Source organism: Lagenorhynchus albirostris, chromosome 13, assembly GCF_949774975.1.
Source record: "Lagenorhynchus albirostris chromosome 13, mLagAlb1.1, whole genome shotgun sequence".
Classification (NCBI taxonomy): Eukaryota; Metazoa; Chordata; class Mammalia; order Artiodactyla; family Delphinidae; genus Lagenorhynchus; species Lagenorhynchus albirostris.
In genome coordinates this window covers 35021702-35042720 of record NC_083107.1, presented here as the reverse complement: position 1 = coordinate 35042720, position 21019 = coordinate 35021702, and the positions used below count along the sequence as shown (strand labels likewise).

Here is a 21019-nt window from a genome sequence, read left to right as displayed (position 1 = left end):
ACCTTCTTCAGGACAAGACCCATGCATTTTCATATATCTCTTCTTGGTCCAGGGTATCACAGCACAATGCTCATAACATGGCTGCCGAATTGACGTCAATGCCATATTCTCCCCACAGTATTAGAAATTCTGCATGCCTACATTTGAATAAAACATATTAAATGGGAAGGAGAGAAGGACGTGATCTACTATTTTCATCTGGGAAGATCATTTAGCAAAGTCTATCTTCAAAGACCTGTGTATATTTCTTTTTCGATGCTGACTTTCTTTAGCCTTTTTAGTAGTTTCTAGCAGTAATACAGTTCACTGTTGCATTTCATAAAAGGGTCACAATCTTGGTTAATGTTTTTTAGACAAAAATGCCCATAATCAAAGCCCAGAGCAAAGTTTGCCTGTCCTTCTCTCTACAACTTTTTAAAAATTCAAGCTCTATAATTCATTTATTTGCTAATGAATTTCCCTGTCAGGGGTAGTCTGACTCTGCTCAGCTTTAATTATAACAAAAAATTCATTTAGGCTTTCTCCCTGCTCTCCATATTGAAAATGAACTATTCTATAGAATGACTGAGAAGGAACAAAGCATTTTTGGAATAAAAGGCAATTTTCCAGTTTAAAATGTTCTGGGCAGGTTCAGTACCTTCCTGTTCTTTACATTCCTAAAATTAAGAATTTTAGGAATGTAAAGAACATCTCAAGCAATCCAAGTATCTTCAACTCCACTGACAATGTAAATCAAAGGGTTATTCTTCACCCTACAAAACCACTTATTGAAAGATTCAACCCAAGATTATTTTCATTCAGCAGCACCTACCATTTAAATTTAGGTGGCATTTACACAGCTTTTTTGCGGTACACGGGCTTCTCACTGTTGTGGCCTCTCCCGTTGCGGAGCACAGGCTCCGAACGCGCAGGCTCAGTGGCCATGGCTCACGGGCCCAGTCGCTCCGTGGCATGTGGGATCTTCCCAGACCGGGGCACGAACCGTGTCCCCTGCATCGGCAGGCGGACTCTCAACCACTGCGCCACCAGGGAAGCCCCAGAACTTTCTAAGAGCTAAGAAGGAATGATGAATGAGCCCAACCTCTTAATTTTGTGGTGAGGAAACTGAGGCTTAGAAGTCAATTTGAACTCTCAGAGCTATGTAATGACAATGGCTAGGACTTTTCAAGGGCGCACAGCTTCTCTTATCTTCATCATTCCCACCGTTGTCTAAGCCACCATTATATCTTGCTTGGATTGCTGCAGGAGCTTCCTAAGTCCTGCTTCTACCTGCCTCCTACACACTGCCCTCCTCACAGAGACCACTTCACACAGCAGCCAGAGGGATACATCCACAACAGAAGGCAAGCTATGTCACTCCTTTGCTCAGAAACTTCCAATATCTTCCCACCTCTCCCAAGGAAAAGCCAATCTTCGCAGTGTCTACATGGCCTATTCCATTTCTAATTACTTACCTCTTCCGCCTCTGCACCCCAGCTGCACCCAACACTTTCTTCCCTTACTCCACCCTGGGGACTTTGCCCTTGCAGTTCCCTCTGCCAGCAACCTCTTCTTCCAGACTTCCAAATGCCTCCCCCACTCCCTCCCTCCCATTAGATGTCCTCAAACTCACTCTACCATAGGTGGCTTCCCTGATAACACTGTAAAGAGCATCGCCCCACCTCCTACCTCTCTCTTTCACCTTACTTGCTTTACTATTTTTTTCTAATACTTTTACCACCTGACATATTATATATTTATGTGTTTATTAACTGCCTTTTGCCATTAGAATGTAAGATCAACAAAAAAAATCCCCGCTGAGGTTCCTTAAAGAACTAAAAATAGAGTTACGATATGATCCAGCAATCCCACTCCTGGGCATATATCTGGAAAAGATAAAAACTCTAATTTGAAAAGAATATATGCACCCCAATGTTCATAGCAGCACTATTTACAATAGCCAAGACATGGAAGCAACCTAAATGTCCATCAACAGATAAATGAATCAAGAAGATGTGTTATGTATATACAATGGAATATTACTCGGCCATAAAAAAGAATGAAATAATGCCATTTGCAGTAACATGGATGGACCCAGAGATTATCATACTAAGTGAAGTAAGTCAGACAGAGAAAGACAAATATCATATGGTATCACTTATATGTGGAATCTAAGAAAAAGATACAAATGAATTTATTTATAAAACAGAAACAGACCCACAGACATAGAAAACAAATTTATGGATACCAAAGGGGAAAGGGGTAGGGAGGAATAAATTAGGAGTTTGGGAGTAACAGATACACACTAATATATCTAAAATAGATAAACAACAAGGTCCTACTGTATAGCACAGGGAACTATATTCAATAACTTGTAATAACCTAAAATGGAAAAGAATCTGAAAAAGAACAGCTGACTCACTTTGCTGTACACCTGACTCTAATACAACATTGTACATCAACTATATTTCAATTTAAAAAACAATTTTAAAATAATAATAAAGTAGAAGCACAAAAAAATGTCCCCCCTGTATTCCCCAGTGCCTGGTACATGGCAAGCCCTCAAGATGTTTGTACATATGAAGAGTAGCGCTTACTAAGTGCCAGCTACTATTCTAAGGAAGGTACAGGAACCAATTTACCTAATCTTCCTAATAACACAAGATAGGCACTATTGTCATCATTGCTGTCATCTCTGGTTCACAGATGAAGAAACTGAGGCACGGAGAAGTTTAGTAACACGTCCAAGATCACCCAGCTAGTCAATTGTAGAGCCAGGATTTGAACCTAGGGCACACGTTCTTTAACCACCATGATGTATTCTGTCACTCTTAGCTTAGCTAATGACAAAAAAATACTTCAATGAGTGTCCCCTATACCAAACTCTCAGAAATTGAGATATATCAAAGTGTGCTTTCAAAATGTCAGTTGCTTCCTATGACTGCCTAACATTTTAAAATAATCAATAAGGTATGATTTTGAGCTAAGACTGGTAAACAAGAGCAAAAGTGTGAGCCACTTGTGCTGCACTCAAATTCAGAGCACACAAAGGATATGACTTTGGTTTACAAGCGTGTGCAGGTAATTCTCCCTACTCAACTGAGATTACCATGATTAGCTCTGGTCCATAAAGGGAAAGCTAAGACACAAAAGCCTCAGTGATGTTCCAGGCCACACAGCCAGCAACAGTGGCAGGAAGGGAGCCTCTGAGGGCCCCTCTGGGATTGCAGCAGGTCACACATGCTCCCTGCTTATTAGTATAAAACACCAGGGTGATTCACACAATGGAATGTTTAAGCCAAGATGTCACCTAATAGAGGCTATGTTGATACAGCTTTACCTGAGAAGTTACATAATCGTCCTACTGTGGAAACGCCATAAAGGAATTTGTGCCTTGGAATAAAGAGAGGTGGACCCCCTAGGAATTACTCCACAAAGGATATCAGGAGATTTTCAGTGTGAAATTCACTAGCCTAGACTGGACAGGTGACTTGTAAAAATCGGCCCAATGAAGACTTTCTGAGAGCAGTCACTGTGCCCAGTTCAATTTGGTAAGACTTAACCAGACCCCTGCCTGAGAGAGCCTCCAGGGACCCCCAGACTTGCCCATCTTTCCACAGGGGAGGGAGGTGTGTTCTGTACATCTCCTGTATAAATATAAAAGTCCCTACTGTGAGTCCTCTCTGCCTCCTGCTTTTAGGTCAAATATTTATTTATGCAAGCCTTTCATTATCTTTCTACCCTAGAAAGCCGAATGAATCTTTCCTCGCTCTTTGTTGGCATTCTCTGAAAGAAATCTCGAACTCTGGAATATCACCTCCACCTCCAATCCTCCCTTGACCTCGCCCTCCACTGTCCCACCTGCCCCAAGACACAACCTGAGAAGGAAGGCGGGGAGGTGGCTGGAGAGGAGGAGCGGTGATGTCACCAGCACCTGTCACCTGGCAGGCCCCAGCCCCACCCACCCTGCCGCCGAAGAGTGTCGACCGGGCGCCCGCCCTCCCGCACGCCCCGACCCTGGTAGGCCAGTCCCTCCCGCCCCAGCCTCCTGCCACCGTCCAATGGCCGAGGGACAGGGCAAGCTGAGCAAGCCGCTGCAGCCCAGCCGGCTCCCCGCCCTGTTCCCGGTTCCCCAGCCGGGCTCCGGCAGCCTTTAAATGCAGCCCAGGGCCAGCACGGCGCACCCTCGACTCCTTTTTCCTCGGGCAGCAGCACCCCGAGGAAGAAAGCAGCCTCGACTCGTCAGCGCGGTCCGGGCTGCGGCGGCCACCTCCGACCTCTGGGCCCGCGCCGCCTTCCCGGCCTCCGCCTTCTCCTTCCCCTCCCCCCGGCCCCGCCAGCCGGGTCGGCGCCGGGCCCCCGGGAGTGCACGCCCGCGCGCCCGTGTGTGTGTGCGCGCACGAGCCAGTCTCGGACCCGCGCCCCCGCCCGGCGCAGGACCGCCTCTGAAGCCCAGCCCGCGCGCCGTGTCCCACGTCCCCCACCGCCCGGCCGCCAGCCGCGCACCCCGCCGCGCTGCGCGAGAAGATGGCGGGGTCGGTGGCCGACAGCGATGCAGTGGTGGTGAGTGCGGCGGGGACACGCGAGGCGCCCCCTTCCCGCAGCCCGCACGGCCCCTTCGCCGGCTCCGGCTCCGGCTCGGCAGAGGCCCAGCCCCGCGCCCCACGCGTGAGAAGGCGCCCCAGTACCTGGTAGCGGGAGCCGGCTGTGTGCGGCGGACGTGAGGGGCCGGAGGGGTGCCCCAGCTGGAGGGCCGCTGGCTGAGGGGAGGTGTTGGGGGCGGCCCGTGGGGTGGGGGGTGACCGACAGTTCCCTCCGCGCTGTGCAGCCTCCGGCCAGGTGTGTGCATGTTGCACGTGTGAGTGTGCGCCTGTGTGTGTCCGGCGCGCGCGCCCCGCGCCCGCCCCGCGCCGTTCCGGGGATTTCCCCCTTGGAAATGGGTCCGCGCCAGGGGCTCGCGAGAGAAGTTGAGCGCGGCCGCTGCACTCCAGCCATGTCCCCGAGGACAGGCCTGGGCGACGGCGGTTCCATGGGCGTTTGCGGTTGGAGAGGGGCCTTCCCTCCCTCGGCGCGGGGCTCTGGCTCCCCAGTGGGCCTCGACCTTCATTTTGATCTAGATCTGAAGGGTCTGAGGATCATCAGAGGCTTAGCTACCTGGTGGAAAGGACGGGTTTTGTTCCGGGAGTTTATGCGGTTATTCAGTGGGCTGTGAGGTGGGAGCTTTTGCAGAGGCTTCCTGTGTTCTATGGAGGACTGCTGGATTCCTCCAGATATGTGTAGGTTCTTCCCCGCTCCCTCTAACACCCCCCTCCAAAAGCTTTTGGAAAGCCAATCTGTGTGCTTCTATTTTTAGAAACTAGATGATGGGCATTTAAACAACTCCTTGGGCTCTCCAGTTCAAGCCGACGTGTACTTCCCACGACTGGTAAATGATTTTGTTCTGTGCTCTGTGTCTGCCTGTACCCTCTTCTTTCTTCTTTCCTTAGGTCAGGTCCTAAGGATCTGAGGCCTTGGCTCTTCCCTAACAGGCTGTAAACTTTCTGTTTCTCCTCTCATCCTTTGCAGATCGTGCCATTTTGTGGGCACATTAAAGGTGGCATGAGACCAGGCAAGAAGGTATTAGTGATGGGCATCGTAGACCTCAACCCTGAGAGGTAAGGCAGAGTCCTTGTCACCTAGACCTATCAGGCAGTTACAAGGTCCTGCCCACTCCTGTTGTGGTTTACTGCCCCTCCTCTTCCCACCCCTGTGGCCAGTGTTGCTAGTTTGAAGTGCCAAGAAAGTACTATGTTCCCATGAAAAGAATGTGTATGAATCCCAGCCATCATTTCTCTAGACAGCTATTTATATCAGAGATTATAAATATAGACCCACATCATTTTCTCTTTGACCCTTAGGGAGGCGAAAGGATTTTTTTTTTTCCAAATATGGTGTTTGGAGTAAGAACTATCAATATAAATGAGACCCAAACTTTACGAGATATCGTTTCCCCTGGTCAATTAATGGGGCTGTTTTTGAGTCTTCTGAAATGGATTAAGACACAGATGTGTGGGTAGTTTGGGGTATATGAAATGTCTACAGTTAGTTCTCCACTGAAGTTTTCACCAGGGCCTCCTCTGGATAACAAACCAGTTTGATTGTAATCCTATTTCTCCATAGTCTAAACCCCCCAACGCCTGCCCCCATATGAAGAGTAGTGGCCCATTAAAAGCTGACAAATCCAAAGAAGAAGAAGGAAATGGGAGCCTGGGTCATTGTTAATGTTGTTTTGCTCAACCGTGAATAAGTGAGATGATTTTCTTTTCAGCTTTGCCATCAGCCTGACCTGTGGTGATTCGGAGGATCCTCCCGCCGATGTGGCAATTGAACTCAAAGCTGTGTTCACAGATCGGCAGCTACTCAGAAATTCTTGTATATCTGGGGAAAGGGGTGAAGAACAGTCAGCGATCCCTTACTTCCCATTCATCCCAGACCAACCATTCAGGGTGAGTGCCTCGAGTGCTTCCGCTCCAACCACTGGCAGGATGGTGATGTTCTCATCTAGTATGTGCCAAGAACACTTTAAGCCAGAATTTTTGCAATTCTATTTAGCCAATATGTGTAAATAAACCCATATTTACATGTCTATATTGTTAAAAATAAATACTTTTCTATGTAGTATTTAACATAGTACTAGGCATATAATAGACACCTGTCCCAAAATATATTTGATTAATAAATAATAATAAGTATCTAGAATTTTCCTCATTTTTTTCTCAACCTTTAAGTAGCACCAAACCATATCAGTTATGTCTTTTTTTAAGAATCTAGTTGATTATCATTTTATTTTCTCTTGTTCCCTTTGCTAGTGAGGACTTAGTCATGTCCTTGTTTCCCTCTCTGGGTTAAGTAGCCTCAGTCTGTTTCACTGTCACAGTCTCTGTGGCTGACAGATTCCTTCCCTTGGGCCTGGATGAGTATAGATTTGCTCCCCACTATCTGTCAGACAGGAAGCACAGCCCAAACTTCCATTTCAATCAAGCAGCATTAGCAGCACCTTCCTCTATGAAGGACAATACCAAGTAAGAGATGCAAGTCAGTAATGTGTTAGGAAAGAATTTACTGACATGTCAGACCTGGTGATGAAGTGTCTACATTACACCTTGTTAACATACATCACAATAATGACAACCCAGTTAAAAGCTCCCTGTTGCATAAACACCTAACAAAGCAGAACTACCCTTAACCTGTTGCTCCTCGTCTAAAAATTTACAGGGGCCTATGAATAAGTCATACTTTTTCTTCCCATCTTACAGTCTGGGAAAGCAAGAATCCGTGACTGTCACATCAATGATAGAATAGAGACTAATTGCCCTTCTAATTGTAGCCTGGGGAAGACACCCCTACCCTTCTCTAGAATGGTAATGACCCTGAGGCTCCCCTGAACTGTGTCAGTTTCTTACTGGTGAATCTTAATGCAGAGCTCGTGAGTGTGAGTAACCAAAGCTTCTGCCAGGAGGAATAGTGCTCCCCAACAACAAAACTGAAATGAAATCACCCCTTCTTGGTGATATAATTTTAGTAATAATATGAATTAAATGTGACTAATATCACATACGGAGTCTCTCCTTGCATGATGAATACAAATGCTTTTAATAAATACATAGCACAGAACCAATGATTAAACTCTATGGTGAATTACTTAAGTTTCAAAAAAGGAGGAAGAAAAAGCTTTTACCATATGGAATCAGTATTTCTGTTTGGCTTAGCAAGGCCTTGTTAATTACACATCCTTGGTCGAATGGTAATTACTGTGTAACCTTCTCTCTGCTTAGTGTTTAGGGGTGTCTAGACTATTATTACATGCTACTAATGGGTACCAGTTCTGCTTTGCGAGGGGCTTCTCTGAAGGTGGGATAGAATTGTTCAGGGGATGAGGATGGAGACATTAAGTGCCGTATAAATAAATCTCTGCCACTTTCCATCACTTTCTGGCATGCAAGGAGAAGGGAGAAAGAGTAAAGCAATTTTAAATCTTTAAAGGACATTGAATAGTGTAGAGCAGTGCTTCACAAAGTGTGTTCCTTATTCTAGCAACACCAGCATCATCTTGGAACTTGATGGAAAAGCACATTCTTAGACCTTACCCTAGCCCTACTAAATGGAAATTTTGGTGGGTGGAGTCCAGCAATCTGTGTTCTAACACGCCTTCTGTATGATCCCAGTGCACTCCCATGTTTGAGAACCACTGAGGATGTTGCCTTTCTCCAAAATGAAGTACTGTTTGTTCGTTTTCCCCAGCAGGGTTCATTGAAATTATGAACTGAGGTTATTATTTTGTTTCTTCCAGGTGGAAATCCTTTGTGAGCACCCACGTTTCAGAGTGTTTGTGGATGGACACCAACTTTTTGATTTTTACCACCGCATTCAAACGTTATCTGCAATCGACACCATAAAGATAAACGGGGACCTCCAGATCACTAAGCTTGGCTGACGTTGTTTAAACCACGTCTGTTTCAGATAGCATCAGGTGCCACAACTGTATGACTGTTGGTCTGGAAGAAGTGTCCTAGCAAGATCTGAAGACTTAAAAAGAAAACAAAAACGAAAAGGGAAACTTCACTGTCTCTTCTTTCTGTGCGGTTTAAACCCAAAATGACTTCAACGGTGGTTTGCCCTTAGGAAGCTGTCGGAACAAAGACACCGAGCCATTATTTCCAGAACAAAGTAATACGCTTACGCTGGATTTTATTCAGACTAAACTGAACTGGATTTGTGATTTGGTAGTAAGTTATTCATCGTTTCAAAGCTGATGTTTAGAACAAAAGTGCTAAAGACTTAAAACAACAACAACAACAAAGACGGTACACAGAAGTCAACTCATTTCTGCACTGAAGTGGAATTGTGTAGCACAACCGACATTTTAGTCAGGGTATTTAACATAGAATGTAGGTTGTTCAAGGTTTGTTTTGTTTTGTTTTGTTTTGTTGCACAGCATAATGTTAATTCAGATTTTTAAAGCTTTCTTGTAGTTATTTATTTCTACTCAGTGTATGAGAGAATGATTAATGTCTCAAGAACAGCAAGTTACGAACTTTTGAATGTACAATTATCTTAGGTCTGGGGGGAAAATTACCTATTCCATCATGATAAAGGTGAATTTCTACCTTAAAGAGTTGAGTCTTATCCTCCATACCCCTAAACTTAGGATATCTTGATATAAATTGCTGTAAGTGCTTTTGGGAAAGCTTTGCAACGTTTCATAAGACTGCTTTTCAAGTTATTGATGATTATTTACATTGCTTTTTCTCCTTACTGTGAATTAGCACCGTATTGGCTTCCTTAAGACTAACTACTTTTCCCTAGACCTACATAATAGCTCGTTAAGTTGTTATTAAGCTAATTGAAAACACGTAAGAAGTGATTGCATAGACAATTTTTAAATGACTATTATATAAACTTTTGAAAGTACAGTATGAAAATGATTCTGGAATGCAATGGAAAGCAGAAGCAAATGGCCCCAAATAACTTACCCGGAAATAATTTATATCAACTTAAGCTGTTAGCTCATTGTATCACTTTTATTATGTGACCCTCACTGATATCCCTAAGCAATGCCTTTGGAGCTTCGGAGTAGAGGGTGCTTCCTACTGTGTTGGCTCTGCTGAGATATTAGGATAAGACAGGATCCAAATTAGGAAATGATCCAGTTAGTTTATCTGAAAAATTAACTCCCAGGACTCTAGGTCTTTGAGTCCAGCCAATAGTGTGAATGCTCCCAATTAAGCTTTAGGTGTTTCCCTGTACTTGTGGAACTGGTTAGACAGCAGGGAGTCTCTAGGAGAAGCCTGCAGTGATACAGATGTCACCGCACAGCAAGGGATGGTTGGAGTCCTGGGTGCTGGATTTCACAAACTCTACTGGCCCTGGAGAGAAGGACCCTTGGCATTGCTTTGGTCAGCTGGTGGGGAGAAGAGGGGGTGCTGGGGTGGGGTGTGTATTTATATATAATTTAGGTTTTGTCTGTAGAGCATACTGCGTCTTGTTATGACACGTCCTTCTCCTGCTTTGCTTTTGAGTTTCTTTACACAACATGCAGAGGCACTGAAGTGACCATGTCATATTCATGTGTCGAGAATGTAGACAGTGTTTCGGTACCAAAGTCTAAGAAAAAGCAAACTAAAATCATGAATTTTTTATAGGTGATATATTTGGATTCTTCTCAACTTTTAAACTGTTTAGCACAGTTCCACTGTGTTATATAAGAAGATGCTTTATCCAACAAGGCTGGCTGAGTATTGAAAAGCTATATGTACCAGCTGAGTTAAGCAGCCATATTCAGCCAGGAGGGCTGTTCTGTGGCTCCGGCTATTTTTGAGCCTGTGATTAGCTTGTAGAGCCACTAGGTTTTGATGTGTGTTTGTAGAGAGACTTAGAGGGCACCCTGAAATATATTGGTAGGGGTTTTGATTCTCCTTATGGTGGAAGACCCCCACAGGAGGTTTCCTTTGAGTGGCCATCCATTCCCACCCACTGCATAATTCAGCGGAAACTAGAGGAGTTGGGAGTGTAACTGTTTGGAACTGACACTGTTCTCTCTACCTATCAGCTAACTGGTTAGCAGCCAAGCCCTTAAGCAGCCTAATGTAAAGATTCACTGTTAACCCTTCATTTCTGTATGGGGAACCTCTTGGTTAAGCCTACTGGAATTAATCTAAATGATGTGATGATTTGATTCAGGTATAGTTAAATTAGCAAGGGGCTAATCCAGCTGTACTAATCATTAGCTGTAAACTGGAAACAATGTTCACATCCTCTCATCAGCATGCGAGGTCTAAGGTGGGAATTCAGGATGGAAAGTGCAATTTTAAGCTTCACAGGAAAGCATTTGGGTATGTAAGGTGTTATTTCTGACCAGAGCCCTAATTTTGCAATATGACCAAAACCAAGGAACATAGATAACAATCAGGCTCTGGGGGAATAATAGGCAGGCTTTAGACAATCTGTTCATTTCTGCATCAAAATTGGAGTGAATGTATATATCTACTTAAAAGTTAATAGAAGTGACTTCTACTTTCTGGGCTATCCCAGAATTGTCTTAATTTTTTTTTTTTAATTTGAAACCCCATTTCATATCTTGCCAACCTCAGTTCAAAACCTCCTAAGAGATGACTCTTAGAATTATTGGTGATTTGTTAAAATGGCAAGTCCTTTCATTTGTATTAAAAAGCAAATATCCAAAAAGAGGGAGGGAGCCCTGTTGCCTTGAGAGAAACAGCCTTGGCATTTTCCAGCTACATTATCAATGTAGAAATAATGTTCCTATGATGACATATTTTCGAAGAAACACTTTCTTATTTACTGCGTGGTGTAAAATGTTGCTAAATGTGTTCTTACATTATTATGTCACTGCTGAAAGTTATTTGCACTATAATAAAGGAATTTTCTACAAAAGGGTTTCCAGTTTATAAGGTGCTAAATTTGGCACAGGGTGTAATGTACTTAGCATGGACCGTATGGTAGAGCAATCCTCCCTCACTTTCACGCACACACTCCAAGACCACTTGTTTGTGTGTTGCCAACATTAATAAACTGATCAAGGGAAGGAAAGTGTCTGAGGGCCCTCAGAGACCTAATGAGTTCATGTTGTGTGTGCAATGGGTTCTTTTAAAGTATAATTTGCATACAGTAAATTCACATTTTTCTTGGTGTGCAGTTTTACGAGTTTTAACACATGCATAGATTCACGTAACAATCACCTCGATCAGGATGTAGAATCCTTCCATCACCCCCCAAAAATTCCCTTGGGCTACCCCTTTGTAGTTAAACTTGCCCCCCACTCCTAGCACTAATCAGGCAACCACTGACCCATTCCACCTGCCTGTAGTTTTGCCTTTTCCTGAATGACATTTGAAGAGAATTATACCATATATAATCCTTGGAGATTGGCTTCTTGCGTAATACATTTGAGATTCACGTTGTGTGTATCAAGTTTTTCCTTTTTATTGCTGAGTAGTATTCCATTGTGTGGATGTACCAGTTTCTTTATTCATTCACCTGTTAAGGATGCAGTCGGTTCTTAATAAATCATTAATATAGTCTTATTACAACAGTGTATATACAAAAGCAATATTGCATTTCTCTTGCCTTCTCTTTCCTGTGGTTTGAATGATTAGGAAGGAAACTTGATCCCTTAGCTATTTTGACTACAAATAAAACTGGCTTATAGAATTTTGCCTAGCTTCAGTTATGGGTGGTTTAGCGGAGATAATTTACTCAATATGCTGGATTTAGGGTACCTACTTATACCTTAGTTGGTTTTATTAATCCTTTCCTTTATTTTTTTTTTCATTTTTATTTTTTAAGGAAGCAAAGCTGTGAGGCCAGTCTTTGTCACAGCTTTTGCAGTGAAGTATAGGCAGGGAAAGTCCTGTCAAAGTGGGGACAATTTGCTTAGACTGTTGGGCAGAGATAGGAGAGCTTCCCCCGCCCCTGTGGGATATAACATTATACTTGTCCTATGACAGCATTTTGAATTAGACAGTCTGGAAGATATGTATAACTGGAGCCTCCGAGTGCCACAAACACTTAGGACCTTCATTCATTCAGCAGGTGTTTATTGAGCTCTGTCAATTGCCATTCTAGGTACTTGGATACATCAGTGAGTGAAACAGACCCTGGTGTTTTTAAACTTTAGTGTGCTTCAGCATGGCCAAAAAAATATAAAAATTTTAAAAACTTTTTTTTTTTTTTTTTTTTTTTTGCAGTACGCGGGCCTCTCACTGTTGTGGCCTCTCCCGTTGCGGAGCACAGGCTCCGGACGCGCAGGCTCAGTGGCCATGGCTCACAGGCCCAGCCGCTCCGCGGCATGTGGGATCTTCCTGGACTGGGGCACAAACCCGTGTCCCCTGCATCGGCAGGCGGACTGTCAACCACTGCGCCACCAGGGAAGCCCTAAAAACACTTTTAAAAATTTGGATTTTTAAATTTTCAAGACACCATTTTCATTTTTTGTTTTATTACTTAAATGCAAGGTGCTACCTCTTTACAAGAGCTTAACAGCATATAATTTCTCATTTAACTGCACATGTCAGATCCTCACTATGTGCAGAACACTGTACTAGCTGTAGTGTGTGTGTGTGTGTGTGTGTGTGTGTGTGTGTGTGTGTGTTTGCAACAAACGTGAATGCACATCCACTCCCAAGGAGATTTTAATTAAAGAATATTATAAAAAAAAAAAAAAAAAAAACTTTAGTGTGCTTAAGAATCACCCAGGAGTAGAAGTCCAATCTCACCCAGGGAAATTATGTTTCAGTAGGTCTGGAGAAGGTCTCAGGAGTTTGTATTTTTAAGAAACACCCTGTATGGTGTTGGTGGTCCCAGATCCCAAATTAAGCAGCTCTGACTTTGCGAATTCCAAAAACATTCACTGACTCAAACTTGAATTGTGCCAAGGCTGTGGGATTCTGATCTGTGGATATCTTTCTGTGGGAATTTCATTTCAACACTGGGGCATCCTGCTCTGCCAAAAGACAATCATGCAACTTTCATTATAACTTTACAACTAAGTGTCTTCACCCCTGATGTAACCTCTCCTCACTCCCGCCCCTACCTCAATACAAACACTGTAGTAAAAGGAAGTGCCTTTCAGTCGAGTTTTGTAAAGAATCCTCCTTATTGGGGTTGGTTTAGGATCTCAGTAGAACCCTGACACCTATTGTAAGTAGTGGATTCTCTGAGAAAGATTAAGGTTCGTAAGCATTTCAATTAGTTATTCGTTTGCAGAATCACCACGGTGGTTCCCAAACATTCTGCAAGGCACATACACAAGGTGGTTTATAACTTGTGAAGAGGGCAGAGGGCAAGTGGTAATGGCCCAAATGAGCTTTTCACAGCATTTCGGAAATGAATTTCAAGTCTTCCTTTCACTAAATGCAGCTGAGTTTGTACAAGGTACTGCATGCCTAACTTGCTTCCTAATCACCATGTTAATTTCACAATGATTTTTTCCTAAAAAAGAAAAAGTCTCCTGCAAAAGGCAAAGAACTGTCTTGCAAGGCATATATTTCATAATGAATTTAAATGGGTATATACAAGGTGCCGAAGCAATATTCAACCGAGAGAGAGAGAAGGGGAAGAAATAGCTGTTGACCATTTCTCTTGCTTGGATATACACTTCCATCTCCCAGGGAAAGATGGTGACTAGGTGAGCAAACACAGAACGTAAGGAGGCATCGTTGTTTGATAGGACAACACAGACAGTTCTAAATAATGGGCTCCGGGAAGTGGCAAGCCAGCCACAGACCTTGGGGATGATATGGGGTTTTGGGGACCTTCCAAGCTTTCATGAGTAAGAACAATAATAAACATTTGTCAGTAACTCCAGCACCTCCCTTTTTGTCAGTATTCTGTCATTAATTCTAAAAAGACAGATGCAAACAATCAAAGCTTACCTGAACAGTTGGTCTTGAAAGGGGAAGAAGAGAAGCAGTGAGGCTGTGATAAGGTGAGAAGGAAGAGGCACCTGGGCCTCAGGGATTTGTTGTGTGTGTTCAGGCAGGCACTTTATTTTTTTTTGTTTATAAATTTTATTTATTTTTGGCTGCGTCGGGTCGTCGTTGCTGCGCACGGGCTCTCTCTAGTTGTGGTGAGCAGAGGCTACTCTTGGTTTCGGTGCATAGGCTTCTCATTGCGGTGGCTTCTCTTGTTGCAGAGCACGGGCTCTAGGTGTGCGGGCTCAATAGTTGTGGTGTGCAGACTCAGGAGTTGTGGCGCACGGGCTTAGTTGCTCCGCGGCATGTGAGACCTTCCGGACCAGGGCTCAAACCCGTGTCCCCTGCATTGGCAGGCGGATTCTTAACCACTGCGCCACCAGGGAAGTCCCAGGTGCACACTTTAAATCTCCAGTCTTAATTTGCCTCCTGTGGGAAATGGAAATAATGAAACTTGTGACGCTGTGTTTGGAGAGCCATAGGTGACAACGGAGTAAAACATTTCTTACAGCTGATAAGGCCAAAGTTAAAATAATCATGATACCAATTTCTACAATACTCTTCCATGATTTTGTAATGAAACAGCATTAAAAGAGTTAATCCTTGAGACTGTGTCTAATCCATTGGAACATGCTTTTCATATCATTTCATTGAAGCCTATTTTATTTAAAATCTAGCCAAAATTAGCAGTGTATTAGGCAATATTTAGAATGATGTTTGTAAAACGTACTCAGAGATTTTTTACTCTGAATTATTACAGCTGTTCCAACATTAGAAAGCATGGGTTTCTCCTAATGCAATAAAAACGATATTTAGTTCAGCATAAAATGATTTTTAATGTTGTTAAAAGGTGAACAAGGAAGATATGCACAACATGATGAGAAATTACTGAAAAGAAATAATTTTTTCAAATGAGAATCTTCCTGGAGTTGTGTGGTCTGTTACTCTAAGATTCTAATTAATCATTCATTTATCCGCTTTTTTTAAATCCTCAAATGAAAAAAACAAAACAAAACAAAAAACCACATACAAGACCACAGTCTCTTTCTTTAAGAAGGTTAGAAACAGATCTGCTTTTTTGGTAAGGCTTTGATTAATGTCAAATATTGAGGTTACCTCACCGTTTGGGGTTTTTTAAGGCAACTAACATTCTCTTTGCTTTTGCAAATGATGTAAATTCCTGACTTGGGAACCCCCTTGCAATCCTCAACTTCAAAATTAAATAAATGATTTTAAAAATTCACCTTCCTAAGTTGAAAGGGCAAATACTGGCCTTTTCATGTACTTGGTACTCTTAAAGCATGTCTATAGAGTTAGTTCATATCCTGAGAGAATCACTCGTAACTGTTGCTAATGAAGCTACATAGGAATGGAGCACTTTTATATGAAGGCACCGTGTTAGACACTGTAGGTTATAAAAAGAGATAAAAGACCTATGCCATCTGCCCTTGAAGAATTTATGATCAAACTGGAAAGACAGTTGTATGTATAAAATATACATAAAGATGACTGTCAATATATAGGACCAGACCAAGCGGGCAGAACATTGCACCTTACAGGAGTTCCCGGGGACAGAGATTGCCGCTCGCTGGGGTGACCCAGGAGGGCATCTGGGTCTAAAGGATTTTAGCTGGGCTTCCAAGGGCCTGAATGCCCCTTGCCCTCTGTGCTGCCCCCAAACACCCCAGTATATAGAACAACTTCAGGTTTGATCTGAGGGCCAGTGTTGTGTTTTCCAAAGTTCAGTGATGTAGTTGAAATTCTGGCCTCCCAAAGAAAGAGTTCAAGGAGAAACCTGGTGTTCTTTAATTACAAAACACATGGGTCTCTGGTGGAGGGGAGTCCCTTCCTTTAACCAAGCCCCCAGCAAAGAACGGACGGCCTCATGGAATGTGTGTGGGGAAATCGTATTGTAAATATGTTTAACGTACTCAACTTCACCTCTACACATTTGGCACCAAAGCATAAAACAAAAAACACCATATATATATATATATATAAATATATATTTTATATATATTTATATTAATAATATATTAATTTTATATATATATATATATATATATAGAGAGAGAGAGAGAGAGAGAGAGAGAGAGAGAGAGAGGACCCTTAAATGCTGTGGGCAATTCCACCCGTCATCCCATGGAAGTAGCAGAGAGCCTGAGAATGCAGATGTGATTCAGATGTGCCTTCAGGTGCTTCTGGGTCTCTCACAGCTGAAGGCTAGCTCCCTGCGGTGTCACACCCGTGTTCACAGATACCATTGATCTTTCTTGTGCATTGCTCCTAACTACAAATCAGATCCTTCTTCTTCTGCTCCAACGCTGGATGAAGTACTGCAGTCTTGAATTTACTGAGAGCTTGTCTCCAAAGTGACATTTTCCTAAGGGATTTTTCAAGGGAAAATTTGACATGAAGCCATTTTTGCCTTATATGCTGACTTTTGTGCCTAACCCATGAGAGAGACAGACTTCTGTTTATCCCTAGTGAATAGTTTTCTTGTTTATACATAATGGTTAGTTCTTTGATAGCAGAATCCATTTTATGAGCTCTGGCTCTAGACACAGGTCTGTTGAATAAAACTGTGGTGTTGGAGAGGTTCTATCTATAATCTGTACTGTCCAATATGGGCTATGAAGCACTTCACATGTGGCTAGTGCCACTGAGGAACTGAATTTTAAATTTTACTTAATTTTCATTAACAACTTTAAAGAGCCACATGTAGCTCATGGCTACCATATTGGACAGTTCAGGTCTAGAACATCAGGCCCTGTTGGGCTTATGTTTGGTCTAGATCTTCAGGGAATATTGTAGGTAGCAGAAGTTCCTGTTTGAACCTAAGCCATGTTCACCCTCAAATTCAGGAAAGTCTAGGCACCTCCTCAAGGCTAGTAGAGTAGTGGAGGCCTATTCATAGAAGAGACCAAGGTGCCCTTGGGAAAGAACTCACCCCAGGGGAAAAAAATGTCCACAAGGTGGTTTGTTTCAAGAAGACAGGCAAGCTTCAGAAGAAAGTGGCAGCTCTGTGGTCATTTCTGTGTTGTCACTGACATTGTCCCAGGCCCAGCTCAATGGAGGCATTCCTGAATCTCAGAACAAGGGGCTACAATACACACCCTGCACCCCGTGAACCCCACTCCCTGGAGCATTGAAGGACAAGGCAGCGGCAGCGCAGGCAGCATTCAGTCACCCATTCAGCCAACATTTCCTGAGCTTCTCCTAAGTGCCAGGCATGGTGCCAGATGCCAGCAGCGTTGACAGCTGCTGCAGCACCTGCCTGGGCCTCAGCCTTCAGCAACCTCTGTACAGTTGTCAGCAGTGACACTGATGCCACTGACGAGCGTCAGGGGCACAGCTGTCCATTTCGGAACTGCAGTGATGATCAGAAGCATTTTTTCTTTTTATGATTAACACCACTGTGTTTATGTGTTTGTTTAACCTGTAAGTGGCTGGTCTCCTGTGAACAGCCTTGGGTTGACCTGAAGTCAGTCTTGAAGGAAGGCATATTCTCCTTTGTCTTATCTTCAAAAAGCCAACCTACTCCAGAAAGCATCAGAAAGCAAGAGATTTTACTGGGAGGAAGAGCATTTTACCACACATTACTTGAGAAACAAAGGAATAAAAATCCCTGTTAGATATTTTTTCTCCCCAAATTCTTCTTTAGCTTGTAGCCTTCTCCAACCCTCTCCTTGGCTGCTTCTTAAATCTCCCTAATTCCCTTCCTATGCAGAGCTATTTGACCTGTACCAGCTCTCCCAGGGGGATTTTTAAAGCATTCATCCAGCAAAGGTCATTTCCTCCACAGGGGAGATTCTGCCCCTAAGAGAAATAAGAATTCTCTATCATTTCAATTTCTAGTTTCTTTAACACCCTGTGTCATTTTCCAGAAGAACTCAAGGCAGCCAAAAAGTGAGGACATCAAGACGGGTGGGGAGGAAAATGCCAGAACGTTCTGGCTCTTTCTATCTTCAAGACTCAGGTTTAATGTTTCCTCTGCAACTTCCCCAACAACTTAATTTTAAAGAAGATGCCTCCTGGCTCTCAATGTTCTTTTACCTGTTTGTCTCCTTGCTTAATGTTCATCTCTCCTGCCAAATGATCATTTCCGTCAGGGCAGGTACCATACTGATCGTGTTCACTACTGCATCCCAAGCACGTAGGTTGGGGCTTGTCACAATAAATAATAAATGGATGTCTGTCAGATGAATGAATAGTAGACAGATGCAGTATTCGTTATCTACTGCTGGGCAACAAATTATCCCAAAATTTATAGGCTTAAAACAACAATGAACAATGATTATCTCATACAGTTTCTGCTGGTCAGGAATCTAGGAGCAGCTTTACTGGGTGTTTCTAACTCAGGGTGTCTCACGATGTGACAGTTAAACTACCTGCCAGCGCTGCAGTCATCTGAAGGCTTGGTTGGGGCTCCATAATGAGTGCCTTCTTTGTATCTGGAAACATTTTTGAGGGGAATCAATTTCTCTTTACTCAGAGGTACTGTGCAAAGGGAAAGAGCATTAGGACAGACAGAAGGGCCTTGCCAGCTCTAAGATCCCACCACTTACCAGCTCTATGATCTCTTTGTACAAGTTTTGACAAGTCTGACCCTCATTTTTCTCTTCTGTAACATGGGGTTGCACAAATCTTCTTTGCAAGACACTCGTAAGGATTAAGCAAAAGAAGCTTCATAAGGCAGAGTGCCCGGTGTGTAATAAGAGCTCCATAAATGGTTGCTGTTAGAACTACATCAGAGTGACGTCTCCCTCACCTGATGTTTTATACTCTGGACCTCAGCTTAGCAGTTCTGAGGCTACCTGAATGGTGGAGCTGGCAAGGTTCTCTTGTTGCCGATGAGAAAAACAAGTCCAGAGCACTCAGGGGGCTTGTCCACGGTGTGGCTTTGCTCTTCACTGCTTGCTGGGATCCTGAGCAGGGCTCTCTGAGGACACTGGGCAGGAATCAGTTCAGGAAGGGAGGGTCACCAGCAGCTACTGCTAGAGGCAAAACAACCACTTAGGCCTGAATGAGCTTGCTCGGCTGTGATTCTGGGGAATCTTGAGAGCCTTACTAATCATCCCGTCTTGTTATTGTTGTTGTTTGGGTTTTCTAGGTTTTGTTTTGTTTTTTGTTTGTTATGGTGTTTTGTGGGGAGGGGGGTTGTTCATTTACATTTTTTACGGTTTTCCTCACTGGGCAGGCTCCTGCTTTGATTATTCAACCAGGCTGTCACATCCTACTTTCTGGGTAGACGTTCGGCCATTTGCAAATGTGAGACTATGAGACGGTTTGCATTCGCCGGGGTTCAGACTGCCTTCCATTCACCTGAATGGCTTCCATCTTTAACCCAAAGAGCACACACTTCTATTCTGAAGCCATTCTAGAACCTATGACAAACCACCCAGGGCTCTAGAGGAGAAAGGGGCCAGATTTTCTCTTTCCCAGAAAAAGTAACTCCCTGGTTAAGCAAGGAACAAAACACTGGACACTTTTTAGGTCAGAAGGGTAGGATGGAGTGCTCTGAACAGGCTTTTATGAACAACTCTGTATATGAGACACCACCATGAAAGTTAAAGAGAAAGTTGATCTGTGTTCACACTGCAATAGGATCAAGGTCCAGCCCACTCCACCCATGGCCTAAAAGAGGGAAAACTTCTACTTATGCATGAAGTTGTACAAGTGGCGTGTCTATACCAGGAGAGCACCACTGAGACTAGCAAGTTCTGGGCGGCTGCTTGCTTGCAATGAGTGGTGGACACCACAAAGTCAGGCTCCACAACATCACTCACCCACCTGATGCAGGGTGTGCTGTTCCCACCAGGAGAGTCACTCTGGAGACGTGGCCCTCCCTCTAGAAGGCACCTGGGAAGAATTCAAAGAAAATGTCTGGAAGGACAGCATATTCGCCCTGCAGGACTGGGACTTAGAAGGATGGTTCTGAGGTGAGAGAGGGAACTGACAGCAGGCATAGATCATTCTTCAAGTGATCAGATATTGCCATTTTAGAAAACTAAGGCCCAGGGAGATGAAGTCAACTGCTTAAAATCACAGTTTGCCATAATCCTGCTTCCTAGGCCAGGACTCTGCAGGAGAAAAACCAGGAGCAGGAGAAGGCAGCATGAGAAGTAGAGGTGAGATGGGAGTTTCCGAGGCTGCTGGAGAGGCACTGAAAGGCAGGGAGCTGGGCACTCCAGATACTTCACGTGTTTTCCAGGGATTATCCCAGTTTAGGGAGGATAATGAAGGCAACCTTCCAAGAAACTGAATTTTGCTTCAAGCATAAGGAAAAAAGATGCAGAAATAGAGAAGGGCCTATTCAATTTAGTTAGATGCCCAAAAAAGAGAAGGGCTGAGATGAAGTACTGTCTGGTGACCTTGGGAGGCTGTATGCAAATACAGTAGTCTGATGGAAGAATTGCAGGCAGTTCAGATCCATAGAGCTGTTTCCAGCAGAAAGTATGTTTTAAGTGAATAGAGATAAATTGATCATCTGTGGTATCTAAGAATGACATGGTTATCCAAAGACAGGTGCCAAAGGCCAACTTTGCGAGGCATGCCCACCACCCACA

At 43.6% G+C, this 21019-nt stretch overlaps 2 protein-coding genes and 1 long non-coding RNA gene across 3 annotated transcripts in view; 1 reads left to right on the top strand and 2 right to left on the bottom strand.

Moving 5' to 3' along the window:
* Positions 1 to 5232, bottom strand: part of LOC132531090 (uncharacterized) — a 54305-nt gene extending 49073 nt beyond the window's left edge. The window contains exon 1 of the mRNA XM_060168643.1: positions 4668 to 5232. Within this exon, the coding sequence (XP_060024626.1) occupies positions 4668 to 5086 (419 nt within the window). The 5' untranslated portion in view covers positions 5087 to 5232. The remainder of the gene's footprint in view (positions 1 to 4667) is intronic.
* LGALSL (galectin like) lies at positions 4045 to 11412 on the top strand. Its single transcript, XM_060168642.1, has 5 exons — positions 4045 to 4542; positions 5333 to 5404; positions 5545 to 5633; positions 6287 to 6464; positions 8309 to 11412. Exons 1-5 carry the CDS (start codon positions 4507 to 4509, stop codon positions 8450 to 8452), a joined length of 519 nt encoding a protein of 172 aa, XP_060024625.1. The 5' UTR covers positions 4045 to 4506; the 3' UTR covers positions 8453 to 11412.
* Positions 11413 to 11860: 448 nt separating this feature from the next.
* On the bottom strand, positions 11861 to 20294 carry LOC132531091 (uncharacterized). Its single transcript, XR_009544009.1, has 6 exons — positions 20244 to 20294; positions 19019 to 19444; positions 18507 to 18645; positions 17401 to 17987; positions 14412 to 14879; positions 11861 to 12015 (listed from the first exon to the last, which is right to left on the bottom strand). It is a non-coding gene; the product is annotated as an uncharacterized LOC132531091 (long non-coding RNA).
* Positions 20295 to 21019: the final 725 nt, after the last annotated feature.